The sequence below is a fragment of the Symsagittifera roscoffensis genome, chromosome 2 (genome assembly GCF_963678635.1).
Source record: "Symsagittifera roscoffensis chromosome 2, txSymRosc1.1, whole genome shotgun sequence".
Taxonomy (NCBI): domain Eukaryota; kingdom Metazoa; phylum Xenacoelomorpha; order Acoela; family Convolutidae; genus Symsagittifera; species Symsagittifera roscoffensis.
In genome coordinates, this window is record NC_087063.1 from 67020319 (window position 1) to 67034051 (window position 13733).

General features: G+C 35.6%; 1 protein-coding gene across 1 annotated transcript; it reads right to left on the bottom strand.

The window, feature by feature from the left end:
* Positions 1–1717: 1717 nt before the first annotated feature.
* Positions 1718–8972, bottom strand: LOC134840226 (uncharacterized). The gene is made up of 4 exons (XM_063855964.1): positions 8437–8972; positions 2839–3137; positions 2288–2561; positions 1718–2057 (listed from the first exon to the last, which is right to left on the bottom strand). The coding sequence occupies exons 1-4, from the start codon at positions 8671–8673 to the stop codon at positions 1758–1760; spliced, it is 1110 nt and encodes a 369-aa protein (XP_063712034.1). The 5' UTR covers positions 8674–8972; the 3' UTR covers positions 1718–1757.
* Positions 8973–13733: the final 4761 nt, after the last annotated feature.

Sequence of the window (13733 nt, forward strand, 5' to 3'; positions counted from 1 at the left end):
TCATACAATTTCATAGAGTAAAAGGTTATGTATGAAAATAGCAAAATAAGCATTTTTTTCATAAATGAAATTGTATGATAAGCATTTTTTCCATACTAAGAAATTGTATGATAAGCATTTTTTCCATAAATGAAAATTCAACAAAATTTTTTTTCAAAATTTTGTGTTTCAACCGAAACACTAACCAAGGATTTTTTTGTCAAGAGAAAACCCAGAGTGTAACTGGCAATTACCACGCAGATAAACTGCATTTGGTGGTTTTAGCCATAAAAGTTAATTTTAATATTTTCACATGGAAATATATAGCAAAAAAGTAACTTTTTGAATATGGCTAGATAATTTTTAGCTTGCAAGTTATGATGGTTGGGAGAAAAGGCCTGTTTTTTTACAAATTTATTTTTATCTTAGCAATTGAAACAAAAGATAGTAATCGTGTTTACAACATAAAACCTTTTCATGTAACTTTTGGGTTTTTTGAGTGAGAAACTCATCCTGGACTACGTTATAAACACAAAAGTGTCAAATTTTGCATGCAAATTTTTTTTCGTAAAAATTATATTTTAGCACAAACGCAAATTTGCTGCCAAAAAAGGGATTAAAAATTTCTACCTCAAATTTTTATTTTTGCTTATGAGAAAAATGCATATCATACAATTTTCATATATGAAAACTTTATGATAAGCATTTTTCCGACCGAAATTGAATTTATGTTTTTGATTGCCAGTATGCCTTCTATCATAGATATACTTATTTAAATCTATTTAAAGTTACCCAGACACGTTTTTTGATGATTTTTGAAAATTTTATTTTTCTATGACGAAATGACTCTTTTATAATTTTCATACATGATAATTGTATGATATGCATTTTTTCCATAGACTTCATATATGAAACTGTATGATAAGCATGTTTCTTCTATGGACGTCAACCCGGGAAAATAACATGCTGTGTTACTGGTTCAATTTTTCCATTGTATAAATTTAACAATGTATTGGTTTTGAACGGGGGCCTATTCTCATGTGCGATGGACCGAATGGGCAAAAAATTTGTGGGCGAAGGACCCAAAACAAAATTAGCCGAAAGTCAATTTTTAAAAAGAATCAATTGCCATTCAATTGAAATGAAATAAATTAAGCAATATTTTGCTTTTTCACAACGAAACTGTAAGACTGTAAGAATTGTTCCAATTCCGCGGCGATCAGTAACAATTTGAAAAATTTGCATATTTTTGCCGTTTTTATATTCGGCCAATATCAATATTAAGTCCCTGAAATCGTTTACTTTCTTTCAGTTTTTCACGTTACGTTTTCTTCCACATTTTAGATTACTGAAATCTGATTGGCTGATTTTTATTTTCGCGCATTCGGTCCTTCGCGTATGAGGGATTCCACCGAAAGACTCGTCCTGCTATTCGATTGAGCTTAGTCTTAAGATTTAACCAAATGAACTTCTGGGGTACTCTTTACAAGGTCTAATTGTCTATTTTCATCAAACCATACTGAGAAACCTTTCGAGCTTTTGTTCAAAATTCCTTCAAGAGTTGCTGTAAAAATTTGGCAAATCTATTTGTGTAAAATGAATGTATATTTAAAATGAAACGCATCAAACAACAGCCTTTCAGATGAGACCCTAACTGTCACATCTCTGTTTAAAAGAATGTGTTTGAGCATGAAAAATTTTAAATTCTGAAAAAATCTAAGCATAATCAGAAAAACAGTTTAATTAGTTTAAGAAAGTTTGTATCAGAATCATATCAATTAAGACCGTAAATTATTCACAGTACTTCTATTATTAGTCAGAGAAGGTAGTCGCATTATCGCCTGAATGGGAGTTTCTTTCATGTAATCCGGTACCAGCTTCATTTCACGAACTGAGATCGGGAATTTTCCCGAGTAAGACTCGGCTCCTCGATGTGCCGAACCAAAAGGACTGGGTCGGAATTTGGGGAAGTCAAATTTTGGTAGAACTGTTGGTTTCACAATCGGGTTCATAGGTCGTCGCAGGAGTTTCTGACTTGTTATTGTTGTTGGTAAATCGGAATTCCCAAATATGAATTGCTGAAAAAGTTAGATGACTTAGTAATGCGTTTTTTTTCTCAAATCTACAAACTCCACAACTAAATCAAAACTTCGTTAACTTGCTAAACTGTTTGCAGAGTTCATTCTTGTAAATTACATTTTAGTACTAACAAAACAAATGCAAGTCATTCTTCATCGAACTTGCATATAAGTTTTGTTATTTATCCAAGTAATTTTACCAACATCTTTAAGTATCAAATTCGCCTCACTTTCAGATCTTCTCCCGAATAGGGAATAGTCAGATCGGCACCCTCGTTTTGAGTATCTCCATCTGTCTTAAGCTCTCCCTGCCCATTAACTTTTGGCGGTAACTTTTCATCTGGTGCGCTCTGTTGGTTTTCGCCTGCTTTCACTTCGGCATCTAGTGAGTCTAGAAAAGTTTCCAAGTGTTCTTTTGGACCATTTTGGAGAGACGCGTTCACTTCTGCCATGTGTTTGGACACTGTCGAAGCCACTTTGCTTTTCAAGTAGTTACTTTTCATTCTAAAGAGAAGATGGATTTCTGTATTCTAAGGCAAAGGTAGGATTTCAACCCTATGACAAGTAATCCAAGGACAAAATTGCAATTGCAATATTATCCGTGTTTTTTTTTTCAACTAGAGAGATTTTTTATAATTGGTTCAAGAATTGCGAGGCGCCACATGCCTAACCTTTCATAATTCCAAACTCTAACCTCATATGCTTAGCCTCTAATCTTATATATAGTCGGTCACTTAAAAAGTTTTTCAATATCATAATCAATATCATAATCATTTCATACCTAAAAGTTGTAGACTGGATGCGACTTGCGAGTGATGACCTCCGACTCAGATTAGTCGGAGGTCTAGGTGAAGACCTCCCACTGTGCCCTGTACCCGGTCGGAAATGAATTGAACATTCCGACTGTCGATGCAAGTGCCAGTTTCCCTCCATTTCGGGGAAGGGTTCAAAGGTCAAGACCTGATGTGACCTGTTAGCCTCACATTGGTTGTGTCTTCCTCTAGTTTTGTACTTGTTCGTGGCCGCGTTATTTGAATACGTGTGACCAGGTCCAAAAAGAATGTTTGTGTCTTCGGTAGACTGAAATTCAAAGCGATGATTAAAAATGTCACTCAAAAGACAAACAAGCCTAGGGTAACTAAGTTCTTCGATTTGATCCCCTTAACAATTGCGTCATCCTGAGTGTCTTCATCATGCAGCTTTTGCGTTCAGGGAAGAAAAAAGATGAAATAAGTTGTATCAATGAAAACGATGGTGATCAAAGTAAATTTTAGGATTTTGTTGAAGCTTTGTAATGGATTTTTTAAGCGCTGCGCTCATGGGCTATGATTTATGCAGGTTTCAAATAGTTCAACTCACAGTTGACATATGTTACAACAGGGTGTGTTAATAGAGCTTTAAGACCCTTCTAGTAAAAAATTAAAAGTCTTGGTTCATAGATTAGGAGTATCTTTTATATTCGAAAACACTAAAACTATTCGATGTACTTTTGCAGCATGGCTTAAATATGAGCAAATTCTAATGTGGGATGGGGCTGATTGTATAGTATTTTTTCAGATAATCAGGCGTTGTCGCCAAACAACATAGTTTATACTATTTAGATCTGAGTACGGAAAAATAACGTTAGATTGTTATGCTTTGGATCAAAAGAACAGTCTTTTTTCGACAATATTGAATCATGAAAAATGTTTCATTCTTGTGAATTTACCGAGCTAGTTTTTGTCTGTTGTAACAGGCGTAACTTTTTGCTTCCTTTTTTTCAAAAACTGCTTTCAAAACTAAGGTTTGTTTTTACACTGAGGTTTGGTTGACACAATTGTTTTTACAAATTGAGGTTTATGTCCTTAATGTACTATCGTAGTGGTTTTCCATTAAATTATAAAAACAACTAGCTTTATTGATCATACAAAATTGATGAATTTGATGCTTGATATTTCAAAAAAAAGCATTCTCTGTGTAGCTAACAATTTTTGTGTACCTCCGACTAAAAAAATTCGAGTGAAACAACTTCTTTTTGTTCTTCTATTTCTCTTGGATCTTAGGAAAACATTGAATTGTACAATTAACTGCATGCATCTAGTAAATAATCATAAACAAAAAAGAGTAAGCGAATCAGATGAAAAGAAAGATTTGATTCAGTTGATCCCAATTTCCCAGATACTGAATTTGTCTAAGACAGAAAATAAATCAGACCAATTCTTTTCCACATTCAATCAGTTAACTATAATTATGAACAAATGAGTCAATTACAAATCAATGAGGTCAAATATGAGACCAGATTTCACTTCTGCATACTTTGCTTGAAGTAATTGAATTCGTGGAAAAAACAATGCTTTCCCATTATTCATACTGACAATTTCGTTAGGAATAACCATTTCGTGAGGTCGGAGGAAAAATATTTCTTGCTGATATTAATAGTAACCAGTTGCTGGCATACAAATTTTATAGAGTCTTGCTGCAAATCATCACTACAAAAAAAATGTCCAAAGAAACACAAGGATAGCCGGTTACTGTTCAAGTAGCACAGAAGGTTCCGATCATAGTCTTAAAAAACTGTACATCACTTTTTTCAAATTGTAGTTTTTTTCAGCGTTGCGCGATAAAAGCATCTGAACAAAAACTAGAGATAAGGCATGTTCTACTGTCATAGTAAACACAGAGGCGAAGCTGTGCTTCGCACCACTTGCGATACAAATATGAATGTTGTGAAAATCAAACGGAAAAAAATTCAAAAAATCGTTTTTGTCAATAAAAAGTGCAACAAATGCTTAAATAATCAGGAAAAAAATTGCCTGCACCATAAGAAAATCTACAAAGAGCTTTGTAAATGCTATGCAGAAACCAAGTTTTCAAAAAAGTCCTTTCTGCGGAACTAAGCAGACAAAAATAAGCAGACAGGCAGTACACTAAATTAGCCAGGATTTTCTATTTGTAAGAAAAACAAGACTCAACTGGAATCTAACTCCCGGGCTTTGTCGTCTCAAGCATGGGGGTTACAGCAACTCGGAATAAAGCTGAATAAACGAGCTACGGGAACTATGCCGACAAAACTAAACAGGCGGACAAAAATCCGAAAAATCACAAAAACTTTAGTTTGCAAAAAATATCCCGGACGAATTCGAACCGCGAATCTTTGCCATCTCAAGCAGTTGTTTTACCTTTACGACAGATGCTTGATTTGATTTGAATTTAAAATTACCAAGCAGTAACAGATCCAAAAAAAAACCCAAGCAGAAACACTGCATGCCGAAAAGAAATTCAGAAAAATTCTAAACTTATAGATAATGTCAAGTCCTTTTTCCCGTCAGAGCACAGGCACGCAAAACAAATTTTCGCAATTAACGACGCAACAAAAGGCCCCGAAGTCAATATCAATCAGGCCGAACTTTATTGAACCGATAAAAATACCAAAAAGTGAATTTTTGACAAATCGAGCTGGTTAAATTACAACCAATGTGAAAAGCAAATTTCGATTTGGCAGGATTTTTAAAATGCTAAAAGCAACTGCAGTTGAAATTGTTTACAGTACAAATAACCAATTCTTAGATTTGGCAACTAAGCCCACAAAACATAAGCAGACAAATAAAAGGCCGAAATTTTTTTGAACCGGAACAATTAGCATTTGAAAAAAAAACTGACCCTGGCCAGTTTCGAACCCAGGACCTTTGCCATTCCAGGCGTATTCGTTAACACCAGGCTAAGCGTGCAAGAGAGACTACAAATTTTGAATTCCTTGTGAACTAAGGTCCTACCAATGAGTCCTGTGGACAAAGTTGTTTACGGGAAAAAGGTATAGTACCCAACTTTGATTCCCTTGCTATAACAATTTTAAAAGAAAAATGTTAGGAAAAGTAAAAAAAGCAAAAAAAATTCAAGAATTGTTTTGATTTTTTTACACTTTTTGAATTTTTGAAGTTTTTTGATTCCAGAAAAACGCTAAAACACTCCAAAAAATCTAACTGCACTCGATTAAAACCAAGTGTTTACCAAGGCTATTGTAGGATATTGTGAGCGATTAAAACCAAGGCTATTGTAAGCTTTTCAGCCATTAAAATAACCTTTTGCACGCCTCATTGCACTGCGAAAACTAGCACTGGGAAAACTTTTTCAAAATTTGATAATATCGTTCGAATCACAACTGAAAGGAAAGGCCTTAAATATGTTATGTCACAATTCTCTGCGATGATATTTGTGATAGCTGGTTTTTCGTGGAAAAAAATTGAAACACATCCGAATACAACGTTCCTCCCCGTTTTTAAAAAGGTCGGAACAATAAAAAAACCTAACAAAACCCGTAATAAGGTTAAGTAATCTATCTGAACCTTTACTTCCACGCAAACAAAAAAAAACTTAATTAAACCGGCAAAAAGGTTAAGCATCTGCATGCACTTTTAGTTCCGAGCGAAAAAAGACTTGGAGAATCAAGCTGATTTGTACAGGTAAATTAAACCTTCAAATTTTGACACATATGACAAGCTGGACTTTGCAAACACAAGCGAGGAAACAAAAATGCAGTTCTAAAAAATGGAAAAAGAAAAAATGGAAAAAAGCTTTGAATTAGTAAGATTTTCATTATGCGACAAATTCTAACCTGCGATTTCGAGAGTTCTCGCATTTACGCGACGGGCCATTAAAAACTACCTAGCACTAGCCATCAATGATGCAGCTATAGATGCTAATAAATTGCAAAAATACCACTAAATATTAATAAAACTAATGCTAAGTTCGACGTTGGCCCTCCGACAAATGCTTGGGAAACTCACTTCCTTATTTCTGAGCCACGGACACTTGACTAACGGCATGCACTAGCCACCAATAAAGCTGAGAATAGATGCAATGAACGGGTTAGGTCGGAAAATAAAATTGGATCCCAACATCACATTACGTTGTGAATGTGTAAAAAAATACATCAATTTCAAGATTTTTGTTTTTCAAGAGTCTTTTATTGGCACTTCTTATATAAATCAATGTCAATTTGAAAAATATCTTTCAACATGTACTTTTTTGCGCTGAGCAAATTTATAATTGAAATCAGGTGCTAGACGTCATTTAAATGGCATCACATGCGAGCTTTTGGATAGCTTGTTTTGCTTTCCGTTGAATTTTGTGAATTGCAAATGCTGCGATTGCACTTCAAAAAGTAAAAGTCAACCCGAAAAAATATCAAACTTGAGCGTGAACACCTTTTTGGACTTTTTCTTGACCAAATCAACACGACTCAAATAAAAATCTTCGCTACGCCTGTTAACACGTTAAAACACAAGTTTACACTTTCACCTCTATTTTTCGGCATGAATTCTGCTTTGGCTCTGAACTCGAAACTCTAACTGTTCTCGGAAAAATCCAATCAAAAAGCAACTATGATAGACAGTTTCCCCATGCTTTTTGCGTGTAAAATTTTGAAAAGTCATTTGTGTATAAATTATTCATTTCAAAAATCTCGCGAAATATGTTCAGAAACTTCAGCAACCTATCAGATAAACATTGTAATGGCTATATTGTTTCTATCAAAAAAATGCTCTCTTCGAAACTTTTTTTGTTTTTTTTTGCTAATTAACAACAATAATTGTTTTAATTTATGTCATCAAAACCTAATTTTGGCATTGTTTGAATCCTCTACCTAAATGGTGAGAAAGGAATTCTAACAAAATAACGAAAAGATATTTTGTTTGAAAGTATACTGCGACAGTTCTGAATGGCGAACTTGTAATTATTAAACTATTTGAGAGCTCTCAGTGTTTTATTCTCAAAGCACCAGGATAGTTTCAAGAACCACTCTTCCACAATAGTACCTTCCGGGGGTTGGGGAGTGGAAAAGAGCTGGTTAGTTACGTTTGAGACAAATTTTAGTAAATAATGCTAAATTGCGTGGAACATCCTTTTCGATCAACGAGTTTTAGCGACGTTGATTAACCTGAAACTGCTTATTTAGGCGTCGGATTTTATAGTTTATTTGAGCAATTTAATCTGTCAAAAATTAGCATTTGAGGTTGATTAGTTTTTTTGAAATGCAGTCAGAAATTTCTCAGGTTTAAAATTGCAATTATTATATTCTTATTATCAAGAAATATACTCGCTTTCAACTTATTCTACGACTTAACCACCATAATTGGGTTAACTTATTTGTCATCAAAACCTAATTTTGCAGATTTCTCCCCTTAAAATGGTGAGGGTATGAAATTTTTCGAATTAACGAAACAAAATTTGTTTGGAAATATACTGCGACAACTTTCTGAATGGCAAACTCATTAAATTAAACGATTTGAGAGCTCTAGGTGACTTAATCTCAAGGGACCTTGTTGGTCAAGGGACCACTCTATCATAGTAGTACCGCATTTTCAAGAAATTAATGCTACATTCTCTCCAAAACCAAACCAACCTTGAACAAATCAGCGGTGCTCTCTATCTTTTTCTTTTCGTGAAACTTCTCCCTTACAGCACTACACAACGGTGACAGCTTTCTGAATTGTCTCAACACTGACTTCTGCTGCTTTTTCAATTCCAGTGTTCGTGGACTTCTCACTCGTTCTTCTGGCTTATCGCCCTCTGGCGTTTCCAAATGACGAATTAATATTCCTTTCTTCGGAAGTTTCAGGGTGACTTTTGGTTCCATCATAATATGTTTTCAATCGATTTAGAAAATGATTTCGAGCCTCAAGTCATATTATAAATTCAACAATGTTCAATCAAAAAGCGTTGAAGTCTCGTTGAGTTCTGTTTTATACTTAAGCTTCGTGTAGAACACTTTTAAAAATCAGCTGAGCAAGAATTGAAAAAGTGGTTTGGTACTGTTCTATTACTATTACTATATACAAATAAGGCTGGTCATCTGCATTATAAAGATTAATTTAACAAAATTTGCTGTTATAGCAAGTAAGTTTGAACCATTTGCAGTAAGTTTTAACTGGCTTTAGAGTCCCAGTTTAGTAAGGAACCAGTTCGCGTATTCAAATCCTAAGAAGCAGCACGCATTGGCGGGGAACGCTCTGACTAAAACAGGGGTAATACCCTTGTATAAGGCCATTGGTCCTTCCTTTTTTAGCAGCTCCTTCAAAACGCCTCTAACTCCGTTCGGATATGCACCAGCTGGGGCCGTCTGGAACCTCGTTTTCAAAACATCGGCAGGCATTGCTACCAGCCAGTTGAAAATTCCAGCGAACCCTCCGGCTATTAAGACTTGGACGCTAGAGAGATTTTTGTTTGGTTCACCTCCACGCATTAGTCTCTGAATAGAGTGATATGAAGCGAAGTACATTCCTGAGGCGGGAACATCTCGCAGTAGAGTGGCACATGAGCCTCTGTAGAGACCACGGATGCCGCCCTCTTTGAAAATTTGTTTCGCGCAGTCTACTGGTCCTGCGTATTGCTGAAACATTAAGGAAGATCAAACATTGTAATGAATAATTAAGGCGTTGTCTAAATGATTATTATTTAACAAAACAAAATTTACGCACACAAATTATCCTTAGCACGCCCCATTGAAAACATTTTTGGTACATTAAAGAGAAAACTTCACATTTCACCTTAATTTTTTTTCTTTACTAAGAGCACGACTAATTGTAGTGCGCCTCGAACCACCAATCTATGTATGTGATAGCTGTTGGATTAACTCAAGGATTGTAAAACCGAATAAGTAAAACGTTTTAAGTTAGACTGCTAACTTGTCTTATTTTAGATCTGAGATCATGCCTGTCTTTTCATGTCTCTCTATCAACAGCAATGTCCTAACTGACTATTGCGTTTGGCCTGCATGAACGGCCTTCAATACTAATAACAATACATAACAGAATAATTAATAGCACTATTCTCAGAGGTTACTGTGGCAGCAGTACTACACGGTACCACATTCCCCTGACGACAACAAAATTTTATATAATACTTTATAAAATTTTATAAATAATACGAGTTGTTCAAAGTTTACAGAAAATTGTTCTCCTTTTCCTTAGACTTTTGTTATTTTCTTTAATACTTCTTCTTTGTTTCTAGCGGCGTTCCATGATCCCGCCTCGTCCAGTGACGTAGCAGCAAACTTTCTCTTGAAGAGGTGTCTCTCTAGCCTGTCAAACGTGTTGGTTTCCGACGTTTCTTTGTTGTTTATGTTCAACTTCGCTAGTCGCAATCTGTAGGCCTCAAGTGCTGCCAGGTTCAACTCGGTGACATCATCCTCACAACCAATCAGTTTTATCGAGTGTGATACGGGACTGCCATACCTCTTCGGTCCCTGGTTTTTTGTTTGTCTATTGCTCCGTCTGACTGTCGTGGTGTCTTCCTCTTTATCGGATTCATCCGCAAATCCTGGTGTGGAATAATCTACCGGGTCCATTTGTCGTGACATTAGTTTTTCGGCTTCTTTTTGGACTCCGCGGGTCAACACTTGATTTGTTACATCTTCCCATTCTTGAGATGTCATGTTATTGTTTTGAAATGTGTCCAGAATTTCTTTTTCACTTGTCTGTTGTGTGATTTTCTTGGTAGTAGGAGCTTCCTTTGGTGCCGACGACGGTATGTATACTACCTCGTTACTCGTATCACGTTGTTTGGTAACTGTTTTAGCAGCTTTTGTCGTTCCTGATTCTTGTGTTTTGCCCCTTGTCGGTTTTGTGTTCTGGACTACCGGTCCTGCTCTGTTCGGTTTTCCTCGTTTACCTCCTAAGTTAAGGCCTCCGCCGGTTCTTGTGTCTCTTGATGTGACTACGCTCGGTGAGTTTTGGAATTTTTCTTTTAGCTGACTATCTTCTAGATTTTCATCTCTCAGCCCCCGGTCTTTCGCGTCGTGTTCTTCGGCAGAATCGCTGTCTTCCTCCACTGGAAGTGTTCCTGTTTTCTGTTGTTTACTTCTCGGTTCCTCTCCGGTTGGGCTCCTTTTCTTCTCTGGACTATAGTCTTTGGGCTGTGTTGACAGTTTAGATCTTGCAATGTCGCTTTTTCTATATACTGCACCCGCAGCCGTTTTGATGGTCAGAGCACAGGCACGCAAAACAAATTTTCGCAATTAACGACGCAACAAAAGGCCCCGAAGTCAATATCAATCAGGCCGAACTTTATTGAACCGATAAAAATACCAAAAAGTGAATTTTTGACAAATCGAGCTGGTTAAATTACAACCAATGTGAAAAGCAAATTTCGATTTGGCAGGATTTTTAAAATGCTAAAAGCAACTGCAGTTGAAATTGTTTACAGTACAAATAACCAATTCTTAGATTTGGCAACTAAGCCCACAAAACATAAGCAGACAAATAAAAGGCCGAAATTTTTTTGAACCGGAACAATTAGCATTTGAAAAAAAAACTGACCCTGGCCAGTTTCGAACCCAGGACCTTTGCCATTCCAGGCGTATTCGTTAACACCAGGCTAAGCGTGCAAGAGAGACTACAAATTTTGAATTCCTTGTGAACTAAGGTCCTACCAATGAGTCCTGTGGACAAAGTTGTTTACGGGAAAAAGGTATAGTACCCAACTTTGATTCCCTTGCTATAACAATTTTAAAAGAAAAATGTTAGGAAAAGTAAAAAAAGCAAAAAAAATTCAAGAATTGTTTTGATTTTTTTACACTTTTTGAATTTTTGAAGTTTTTTGATTCCAGAAAAACGCTAAAACACTCCAAAAAATCTAACTGCACTCGATTAAAACCAAGTGTTTACCAAGGCTATTGTAGGATATTGTGAGCGATTAAAACCAAGGCTATTGTAAGCTTTTCAGCCATTAAAATAACCTTTTGCACGCCTCATTGCACTGCGAAAACTAGCACTGGGAAAACTTTTTCAAAATTTGATAATATCGTTCGAATCACAACTGAAAGGAAAGGCCTTAAATATGTTATGTCACAATTCTCTGCGATGATATTTGTGATAGCTGGTTTTTCGTGGAAAAAAATTGAAACACATCCGAATACAACGTTCCTCCCCGTTTTTAAAAAGGTCGGAACAATAAAAAAACCTAACAAAACCCGTAATAAGGTTAAGTAATCTATCTGAACCTTTACTTCCACGCAAACAAAAAAAAACTTAATTAAACCGGCAAAAAGGTTAAGCATCTGCATGCACTTTTAGTTCCGAGCGAAAAAAGACTTGGAGGATCAAGCTGATTTGTACAGGTAAATTAAACCTTCAAATTTTGACACATATGACAAGCTGGACTTTGCAAACACAAGCGAGGAAACAAAAATGCAGTTCTAAAAAATGGAAAAAGAAAAAATGGAAAAAAGCTTTGAATTAGTAAGATTTTCATTATGCGACAAATTCTAACCTGCGATTTCGAGAGTTCTCGCATTTACGCGACGGGCCATTAAAAACTACCTAGCACTAGCCATCAATGATGCAGCTATAGATGCTAATAAATTGCAAAAATACCACTAAATATTAATAAAACTAATGCTAAGTTCGACGTTGGCCCTCCGACAAATGCTTGGGAAACTCACTTCCTTATTTCTGAGCCACGGACACTTGACTAACGGCATGCACTAGCCACCAATAAAGCTGAGAACAGATGCAATGAACGGGTTAGGTCGGAAAATAAAATTGGATCCCAACATCACATTACGTTGTGAATGTGTAAAAAAATACATCAATTTCAAGATTTTTGTTTTTCAAGAGTCTTTTATTGGCACTTCTTATATAAATCAATGTCAATTTGAAAAATATCTTTCAACATGTACTTTTTTGCGCTGAGCAAATTTATAATTGAAATCAGGTGCTAGACGTCATTTAAATGGCATCACATGCGAGCTTTTGGATAGCTTGTTTTGCTTTCCGTTGAATTTTGTGAATTGCAAATGCTGCGATTGCACTTCAAAAAGTAAAAGTCAACCCGAAAAAATATCAAACTTGAGCGTGAACACCTTTTTGGACTTTTTCTTGACCAAATCAACACGACTCAAATAAAAATCTTCGCTACGCCTGTTAACACGTTAAAACACAAGTTTACACTTTCACCTCTATTTTTCGGCATGAATTCTGCTTTGGCTCTGAACTCGAAACTCTAACTGTTCTCGGAAAAATCCAATCAAAAAGCAACTATGATAGACAGTTTCCCCATGCTTTTTGCGTGTAAAATTTTGAAAAGTCATTTGTGTATAAATTATTCATTTCAAAAATCTCGCGAAATATGTTCAGAAACTTCAGCAACCTATCAGATAAACATTGTAATGGCTATATTGTTTCTATCAAAAAAATGCTCTCTTCGAAACTTTTTTTGTTTTTTTTTGCTAATTAACAACAATAATTGTTTTAATTTATGTCATCAAAACCTAATTTTGGCATTGTTTGAATCCTCTACCTAAATGGTGAGAAAGGAATTCTAACAAAATAACGAAAAGATATTTTGTTTGAAAGTATACTGCGACAGTTCTGAATGGCGAACTTGTAATTATTAAACTATTTGAGAGCTCTCAGTGTTTTATTCTCAAAGCACCAGGATAGTTTCAAGAACCACTCTTCCACAATAGTACCTTCCGGGGGTTGGGGAGTGGAAAAGAGCTGGTTAGTTACGTTTGAGACAAATTTTAGTAAATAATGCTAAATTGCGTGGAACATCCTTTTCGATCAACGAGTTTTAGCGACGTTGATTAACCTGAAACTGCTTATTTAGGCGTCGGATTTTATAGTTTATTTGAGCAATTTAATCTGTCAAAAATTAGCATTTGAGGTTGATTAGTTTTTTTGAAATGCAGTCAGAAAT

What these genes read in the sequence shown, in the direction of transcription:
- LOC134840226 (XM_063855964.1), bottom strand. Translation starts at nt 8,673, where the DNA reads ATGATGGAACCAAAAGTCACCCTGAAACTTCCGAAGAAAGGAATATTA. An exon ending in ATCCAGTCTACAACTTTTAG is followed by an intron (nt 2,562 to 2,838) that starts GTATGAAATGAT and finishes TCTTCTCTTTAG; the next exon opens with AATGAAAAGTAACTACTTGA. An exon ending in ATTCGGGAGAAGATCTGAAA is followed by an intron (nt 2,058 to 2,287) that starts GTGAGGCGAATT and finishes TAACTTTTTCAG; the next exon opens with CAATTCATATTTGGGAATTC.